At 38.9% G+C, this 9,633-nt stretch overlaps 1 protein-coding gene across 1 annotated transcript in view; it reads right to left on the bottom strand.

The window, feature by feature from the left end:
* The window catches only part of LOC140937452 (uncharacterized), a 9,109-nt gene extending 1,450 nt beyond the window's left edge, over nt 1-7,659 (bottom strand). Inside the window, exons 1-8 of the mRNA XM_073387020.1 lie at nt 6,756-7,659; nt 5,903-6,074; nt 4,128-4,386; nt 3,605-3,832; nt 3,033-3,287; nt 1,556-1,741; nt 1,058-1,180; nt 253-384 (exon numbers count right to left, since the gene is read on the bottom strand). Coding sequence (XP_073243121.1) covers nt 253-384; nt 1,058-1,180; nt 1,556-1,741; nt 3,033-3,287; nt 3,605-3,832; nt 4,128-4,386; nt 5,903-6,074; nt 6,756-7,608 — 2,208 coding nt within the window. The 5' untranslated portion in view covers nt 7,609-7,659. The remainder of the gene's footprint in view (nt 1-252; nt 385-1,057; nt 1,181-1,555; nt 1,742-3,032; nt 3,288-3,604; nt 3,833-4,127; nt 4,387-5,902; nt 6,075-6,755) is intronic.
* Between the last annotated feature and the right edge of the window lie 1,974 nt (nt 7,660-9,633).

The following is a 9,633-nucleotide window of genomic DNA, read 5'->3' as shown; positions in this document are numbered from 1 at the left end:
TGCCTTCCGAAATATTGGTAAAAATATATATATATATATTCGCGACTGTAAAATCAGCCTTGCTTCTTTTGTTTTATACTTTTTTCTGGTTTCTTCTACATTTTTTCTTATTTTTTCGTTGTTGTTGAGGGAAAAAACAAACAGTAATTTATGGACAAGAGCCATAATGGCTCTTATTATGGACGATCCGCAGAATTCAGAAACTCCTCAGTGTTATTAAGCATGAAACTCGCATTCTCTTAGCCACATTACCTGGTAATGGAAATCCTTGAGGCTGAATTGTTCACCCAAAGCGTTTGTTGCATACTCTCTGGCGTTTAGAATTCCTAGCCTACCAACCATGTAGGCCGTTGCCTGTCCTGGCCAGCCCTGGTAACGAGTTACCTGACGCATATGAAAATATCGTATTTTTCAAGTCGATAGTAGCTTACTTCAGTCTTAAACGAGAAGTTTTTGAATCGGCTACTGTAATAAACAAATTGTGTCCTCACCATCGTCATTTCCAAAAATCTCCCATACTGATATATAATCTATCTATCTTAGAGTAGTTACTTTTTTTTACCATGTTTTTATTACCATCATTATCATCATTTTCATCATCATTATAATCAACTTCATCTTTAGAATTATCACCATCTTCATCATAATCATCAACCATCGTCATCATCATCGTTAAGTCCTTTGTTTACCGTAGGCAGTATTTGTAGCGCAAAAGCAAATGAGGCCAAGCAAGCAATAGCATGTGTACAGACGTCCCCCCTCCTTCAGGGGGGACGTCTGTACACAGGCTAAGCAAGCAACCGAAGCAACTAATTCAAATAAACATAACGGAGTATAAGAATCCAACTGCTCAGAGGCAAACCAGTTGGCTGTTTACAAGCATGATCGAGTATCTGAACTCGGGGCCCAGCTAGCGGTCAGGGCAGGACGTGAACTTAAAGTCCAGCCCTCTAACCACGCGACCACTCTGCCTCCTCTATCAGTCAGCTATCATCATCGTGATTATCTTGAACCAAGAGATCACTATCTTTTGCTTGAACCAAGGACAATTTCCTACCTCTTTCTGAGTAAAGTCGGAATCATCCCAAGCATAGTCTCCAAACATTTTAATAGCTTCTTGTCTCTTCATTCCTTTGTAGTGAAGGCCTGTATCAACAATCAACCGCACCGCCCGCCAGATCTAAGGACAGAGAGATCTCAGCTGATTAAAATTTCAAAATGAATTTCTCAGATTGTCCGGTATTAATATAAAAGACTGCGCCACACACGAAACTGAGCTTCGGACTAAACTCCGGTTGGACCCTCGGCCTGTGTGCATGTACCAGGATTTGAGTACTCGCCATCATGATTGGCCTGTTGAAAAAGCCTTTGTCGATTCGCCAATCAAATTGAAAGGAAATTCGAAAACGCACTTCCGGTAATTCGGGCCTAAATAACATCTGCGACGAAGGCTAGTCGAGACCATAAAGGATTGTCAACGGATGTACCTTGAAAATAATTCATAAAAATTCCAAAACCTTTTTCTAAGATTTTTTATCATCTAAACGCGACTCACCTGCCCCTTAAGCATGCCATATTTTTGCATTGGTTCGTTGTCATAAACATCTGTGTCATCTGATGTCAGTGGATTTTCCGCGTAAAGAGCCCAGCCTTCTATGAACGCTGTGTAGTGTGTCTTGGCTTCTAACCAACTGACCACCCCGCCGCATATGCGTTGGAAATTTTCTAGGGCTCCTTGGACCTAATTCCAGGAAAAAGAATACATTGAAACAGCCTACATATGCCACATATTTAGTTTTCGCCTGGGGTACACCCGTACTTCTGAGAGGCACTCCTTTCGTAGTAGTTTCTATTGAGAAATGAGACCCCTTTGCTATACCTGTAGTTTAGAACTTTTCATCCCCTTTAACTGCTGTAACTGCACTGTCTTTTAAATACGAATAAATCAATAAAGAACGTTTTCTAGAATTTTTCACAGCCATAAAATGCATCTGTTAAAACGTTTGGGCCTTTAGCAAACCGAAATACTAACAGATTTCCCTACCCCTTCATATACTTCAGCTAGTGAAACCCTTACTCTTTCATATACCTGACAGGGCCGTAGCAAGCCTTTAGAAACTAGGGGGCACAAAGATTTTAGGTATCTCATTGTATTTGAAAAGCAGAGGGTTTTGGGTCCGAAGGACCAATTGGACTGGTCTCTGTATCTCAAAACCAGATGTTTCACCTAACTGCAGAGACATCATTGTTTCAATGCTCTGAGAGATGAATTTTTCATTCCAGCTTTTATGTGTGCATGTTTTGACTTTTTCGGGCAAAAAACTGGGGGGGGGGGGGGGGGGGGGAGGTCCCCATGCTACGGCCCTACCTGGGGCCTGAAGGCCAGGTGCGAAAACGATTGTGTAAAATGACATTTTTTGATCTGAAATATAGGGCCGTTGATTTGGAGAACCAGGATTTTCTAGGTTACCACCCCTGCTGGTAGAATAGGATTTTTTTTATCATGATTTGTTTGTCACTGACTGATAAACATAATTTTTTCGGGGAACAATCACGTGACGTTTTCTGGGTGTGTTGTATTCAGTTGCAACAGATAATGTTAATCATGATAAGGTGCGTACGCCTGATCAAAAAAGATCGCGAGCGGTCGAGAATAATGAAAAGTAGAGATCATTTATACAGGCAAATTTACCATAAAATTCATATGAAAACAAGACACTGAGAAATATAGAAACGCTCTCTTTGTTTTTATACGGGAAATTTCTTGTCTTCAATTAAGGCTAGCAAGACAGTTAGTCACTGCAAGTTAGTGTACCCATCGCAATTAAATCCCTTGAGATTATAGGGATGACGTGTAAAGATTTAAGGTAAATACAATTGGCTCTCATAGAACTTTTAATTACTAATAAGGTCCTTTCTCTTGCGAGAGCAAGGAAAATGGGAAAACATTTTAAAGAAAAATATTAAGAGGTATGGTTTCACAAAAGATCACCAATATGGTGACTTTCTTATCCACACATCCAGTTATTTACCTGAAGATGATGACCAGGCCGCGCCTCGTGAGCATTTATAGTCCATTCAAAAAATTTGGGCCCCAGTCTGTCTAACCAGAACGGTATATAGTAATACCCAGGCTTGGAGCACATCGCATCACTGACCACATTACTCTGTATACCGCTTGACGGGTTCAGGTCAGGGCGTAACTCGATTGGACAATTAGGTGTGGAGCGCTTATCCCCAGCGAAGTAGAACATGTCAACTAGTTTGGGGTACAGCAGGCTCATTGCCTGAAAAGAACAAAATCAGTAAGACATCTTCATTTCGAAACTAAAGTCTTCTTATTTCATCCCTCCCCGGCATTCATTTCCTATGCATGATGTTTAGTTGTAAGTATAAGACCTTGATGTTAGATGATGTGCACGACTAAATATTGGGCAACTTTTTGGTAAATACACTCAAGAAAAAAATTACTCGGATCAAAATTCTATTCTGTTTACAACGACTTTCTTTTTTTCTCTCATATCAACAGTTAGTTTTCAACCCTTTTTAAAACTGTTTACTTTTGTTTCTTGCTAAATGTTTGTTCCTTTATTTTAAGGTTTACCATTCTAGCTTCCTTGAACCAGTCTTGCAAAGCTTTCCATCTTATGGGACAATATTTCTTGGCTTCCTCAATAGTGCTGCACCGCGCATGCGCCTGAGCATCGGACTCATTTGCTGGAAAAAGTTCCTTATTGAAGTAGTTATCCGGTGAATCTAATTTCTTTCTGAATTCTTTGATGGCTTCGGTTTCGTTGCTAATTCCAGTAACGCTCTTTGCTGCTTTTACGGCCTGAATAAAAATGAAGAACATTTTCAATTAATAGTCAACCACTCGAGAAGTGTGTTTTAGGGGAGCGTCTGTCTTCTGGAGGTTTCCATCGCGACAGAATTCGCTTTACTCACAAAATCTGGATTTTTCCCAGGTTGTACCAGAATACTGAAAAAGGGGAAAACAAAAATTAAACCGCCTCTTACTGAAGCACAACAGGAAAATCAAGCGACGATTCATTGCTCTGGATAGCCCAATTTAAGGAGGCCTTCAGTTATTCACGAACTTGCGCAAACATTTAAATAAGTATGCTAACCTGTGGATAAAGCTTTTTCAGCTGCTCATATCCCAATTTATGGACTTCATCTGGGGTCATGTCATTAGTTGTATAATACGGCAGTATCATGGAGTATGCTCTTTTACCATCTAACATTTCACCAGTGGGCAGCTTTTTGTTGGTAGACCAAGATTTATTTTCTTTGCCTTCAACCCAGACATGATCCAATGGCATAGTGGCTAATCCGCTAGAAAAGTTACTTGGGACACAATGGCGGTAATGATCATGCTCAAGATATCTGTGAGAATTTTAGAGACAACTATCCTTGATTAATGTATAATCCTTTATAGCCTGGGTACAGACGCCCCCTTCCCTCGGTAAAAAAATTCCGGATTTTTTACTGAGGGGAGGAAGCGTCTGTACACAGGCCGGCTATTAAAATACTTTTAGCTGGACAAAAAACCCAGCTGAAAGAGACTGACTTTAGAAGATCAAAATACATGAAAATGCTGAAAATAGCCTTTTCTAACAGAAGATCTAAAGAGCTTCTAGATTTCAATATTTTCAAGGGATCATGCTCCTAGATCCCCCCCTTTGCTCTCGCATTCGGTGATCACAGATCTTGCCTTGTCTTTGCCTGCCGGGGTAGGGAGAGTCAGCTGTACACAGGCTATGCCTTGCTTATTTCAGTCTGGCTTCATCCCTACCGTTATTTTTTATTACGTGATTCTCACTTAAAGTCTTTAGATGAACTGAATGTTTTGCATTGCTCTCTGTTTCACTGTCGTGAATTAGCATTTTAATGTTTTTCATTATTTGAATATGTTCCTTCTGTGGCTTTTTGTTTAAGAAAGAAGCTTATATTTTGAATCGATCTTTCCTCTCTCATACGTTGAATGGATGAAGGAAAAGAATTTAAGGAAAACGGGAAACGAAAATCGTCTCAGTAAGCAGTCTATTTTTAAGACAGGGGTTGCTTACTTTTGTCTTTGTAACCATAGTGAGTAGATGAGACTGGTTAGGAAACCCGGCAAACATCAAAGTTGAAAACAATGGCGCTGTAGTTTATGTTGGAAGCTCCCCGACCGTGCACAATCCTTTGTTTTCTGTTGACAAATTATGACTGAATAAATTAATGCGATGTTTCTTTTGGTCAATAACTTCAAAATGATAGGAATGTTATTGAACGTTGTGCACGGTCAGGTCCAATACCTATAACAAAGAGTTTCCCAACCATTCTTTTTAATTAACTATGTTGTAACGGAGAGAGTTAGGGCCTGTTTACAGTGTGTTTACATGGAGTGGGGGACCCCGGTCTAGTGGGGTAGGTTTCTTTTGTTTTATGTGCCCCCAGAGCGTGAAAACAAAAGAAACCAACCCCACTACCCCGGGGTCCCCCACTCCATGTAAACAGGGTCTTAGGGGCTTTATTGTTATTGATATATCGCTAAAATCTTGTGAATATATAATTTTATAGTCTTACTTTTTAATGGCTTATAATCAATATAAATTTTTCATTCTTGATATTGATGTAATTGACTTTGAAAAACAAGTTTGGAAAGTAATAAAGTTGTTATTGTTATCATTAACGAGAAACATTGGGCAGTATTTCGCGTACAGGTCTTACAGTACGATAATTTCTTTTTTGGCGAAACTGAACTAGGAAAAATTCTCTGATTCACATAAATGATACATCTGATAACATTTAATATAACTAAGTAGAAACTGCATAAACTGTAATTAATCAGAATCAATTAACTCCAAAATTATTTGCAATAAAAAAACTTTATAAACATTTGCTGAAGTGATATTACCTAAACAGCTCACTCATTGGTTTACCGAAATATTCCACCAGATAATCATCCAAAGATTCCTTGACAGATTTACCACCATGTTCGCTTTTCCATGTTGCATCCATTGCTGCTGTAATGCCATGAAAATAATCATCATCAAGGACTTCTCGCACGTATTTCTCTTCCAAAACTCCTGAAAGTATGAAACACAGGCAGTGTTATTTGATCGCAGTTTCGCTCCCATGTGTTCTTGTTAAGTGACTGTGATTTAACTAATCGATTATAACAAATTATTATCCAACCTTGCGGATGATGTTTGCTTTTGTCTTCGATTAACGTCAATAGTATAATAGCGGGTTTATGAGCGGCAGTTCTCGGTATTTTATTGTCTGATGCAATTGAGAAAACCACATTGTTACAGTTGGGTTGAACGAATGGAGTTCAACGCTTTTTTTGTAAGTCAGTGCATATTACTGGTCATTTACACAAAATGGAAGGTTCTTAACTGATTCTCAGCCTGCGATATGATTCGTTTCTAAGGTATGCCTAGTCTAAGAGGCTTAGCTCTTCAAGTATCAAAATAGCGGGCAGCCAAGTTTGCTTACTCGGGGCCGCGCATCATTAAATACTGATAAGTAGGCTAACTATGACAATGTTGATTCACTCCTTACAGTTGCAACGAAGCAAAACAAATTCCATAAAGCCTCAAAACAAATTAACGTTTCACGCAACGGCACCCGTCTGATCAACTCAAGACTCCATGGGTGATATACTTAAGATCTGCTACTGATAGACCAGCCATAGTGAAAAATACATTGTATTTAAGACATACTTAGTTTCATGAACTGTCTCTCTAAATAGAGTCGAAACTTACCGGTTTCATTCTTTACAGCAATGTTAATGTAATATCTTCTGATTGCATTCCGTGACCCGACACAAGCCTCTTGAGTGTAAACCATTCCATAAAACTTGCCCGTTTTTAAGTTTTCCATATAGCTTAAAATTCCTTCCTTGTGACTTTGTAACTTCATTTGAATCACATCGACATCTTCCAAGTTTTCAGGCTTTAACGCTTTAAGCATCGAGGACAAATGTTTGTAAACATTGCAGACCGCTTGCGTGAAGCAGAAAAATGTTGGGCCCATCATCCAATGACCAGTGTAATAATTCATGTCAAAAGGCTGCCCAAAAACCGTCTTGAGAAAGTGTTTGAGCTGCGTCAGAGCTTTCTTTTCCCTTGTTTTTAACTTGTTTGAGTCTACTTTTGTTTCGTTAACTTCTTTCAATAGCTTCCATGCCGCGTCGGTGACTTGTTTGATGTATTCTGGCGTTGGGTTGTAGGCTTTGTACTTCTTCTTGATCTCATCTCGGGTCACATCAGGATCGCTAGGCAACTGAAAAGGATGATACTCGTAGTAGCTTTTTTTTACACGCAAGATCATGTCGTCAAGCCCGATCCGTTTGGCTTCCTCGGAGTATTCACAAAAATCAGAAGAGATTTCTTCGCCCGAGCTCCCGGGACGCTTGCCGCCCTTTCTTCCATCGCAGTCTTTCCTTTTGGCTGCCAAAGCTATCAGCACAATTCCAACGACTAACACAATAAAGGCAATCACTGCCAGTATGATCAACAGAATCCTACTTTTGGAAAACGAGGACTTGCCTTTTCCTTGGAATTTTAGCTTGTCTTCGGCTATCATCTGACTTGTTTCTTTTGGCAGACCTGACATGGCAATTTCGAAGGTAGTTTGTAATATCTTGCTTGATCTGAACGCCTTTATTCATTTAATTCACTAGACGTGCCCTCATCAAACGTGCTTCAGGACCACCGCCAAAATAATTTGCATTTTCAATCTTGTTTTTCAGTTATTAGCCTTCATCACCGGCAAAACAGATTCTCCATACAGTTCACTGCACCCCTCTTGGGATGCTACTGTAGAGAATTTGTTTCAAAGTTAAGACAGTTTATGGTAATCATTTTCTTTATTCTCAAAACTTTCATGTTCGACGGAGCAATGATAATTGTAAAGGAGAAATTGTTGGCCTCTGGTCACTAAGGAATGTAAAAGGTTAAATTTTGTTGCAACCTTTTCATTTATTAAGAGCAGACAAAAATCTTATTATTATTCCTGAATAAATTAGCAAAGTCACTCACTGTAACTTAGTTTATTGGTTTTTGTTTGGAAGCTTAAAATTCAGCTCCAAAACATAGCCAGTTAACTTCAAATAACTCCACTGAAGGTTGAAAAAAGACCTTCATTTTCGATTAATATTTGGAGTTTTTCTTGATTCATGTTTGCATTATGTTCATTTATTTTTATCATATACTAAAAAAAACATAAACAAAGCATTGTTTTTTTTTTGCAATAATTGTTTTAAAAATCCTGTTGCGCAGTTTAGTGCGTCAAGAAAAAGAAAATATACATATTTTTGAAAATGCTAATGTGGAAATGAATAACATTATTTGAACACGTGTATGGATGAGCGTTCTGTAGTGGTCACTAAAAAACTTATGACCAACAATTAAAGCATATGTAACTTGAATCTGATTAACTTAAAACGTAAGAGCAGCACATAAAAGCATTTCTTGCACTCGGAGCATCCTTATTCAATACTGAAGGTTTATTACTATTTTTATACTTGCTTCAGTTTTCCTTGCCTTTTAATAACGTGGATTTCCACTGGCGCGTAATTTTACGAGCGTAAGAAAATAGAGGCAATGTATGGGAGGTCACGCGTAAGCGCGCGTAAAAGTTTAAGCTTCGCTCAAGTTTTACGTTTAAGGAATTTAAGTTTACGAGCTGCGTTTCTTTTCGCCTCTAGACAGTGAAAATTCAGCCTTAAACTGCTGACCCAAAGAACCACGACTGTATCGAGAGGAAACAGAAAGAGGTGTTGGTGCACGTGAAAAATAACTAGGTGGGAGATCGGCGATTTATGACTTGCGCATGCATGAGCAGACCAGACTGGATTGCAGTTTTACAGAGACAGTCTACCACTTCTTTTATTGGCTAGTACTGCGAGCAGTCTCTATTTGGTTCGAAAATCTGTGAATCACGAGAGGAGCATGTGAACCTTTCAGAATTGGTCTTTGAATCATAATGTACACTTGACAGGTTGAGAACATTGCCAAATAATTTTTTTAGAATTCTTTTGCCGTTTTTTCTTGGCCGCCGCTGGAATGAGTACCCATAGCAAGTCACTAGTTTTAAGCCGGTTTTATTCTCATTCAAAAATGCTTACAGGTTTCTCCCTCTATCTGTCCTCTTAACTTGCTCACATCACTAACTATTTGATTATCCAGCATTCTAAGTTTCTCCGCGTAATAAACAAATCTAAGTTTATGTAATAAAATGTGCGCCCCAGTCCTGGACATTGTTTGGACCAATCCAAGATTTAAAAGACTGTTAATCTTAGTTTAGAAACTGCAACTTTATGATTCTTCAGATAGATTTTTCATTCAAAATCGAATTTAAGAAAAAGAAAATGGAAAGAAAAAACGGATTTACATTTCCCAATAGGCCATTTCCGGGTTCCCCCGGGCCTCTTTTTCAATTCGAGGGTGGGTGCTTAGTCTTTGATATGGAAATCATTTTTCATTCTCATGCAAATAAAACTCATTTTCACAAGAAAGGTTGTGCACCTAGCCTCATTTTGAAAGTGAGGGTTTTTGGAACTCGGAAGTGGCCCGAGATTAACCCTCATCTAGTTTAGCACGTGAGCAATGAAAAGCCAATGGGAAATCCTGACGATTA

The sequence above is a fragment of the Porites lutea genome, chromosome 5 (assembly GCF_958299795.1).
Source record: "Porites lutea chromosome 5, jaPorLute2.1, whole genome shotgun sequence".
Classification (NCBI taxonomy): Eukaryota; Metazoa; Cnidaria; class Anthozoa; order Scleractinia; family Poritidae; genus Porites; species Porites lutea.
This window is presented reverse-complemented; position numbering and strand designations above follow the sequence as displayed.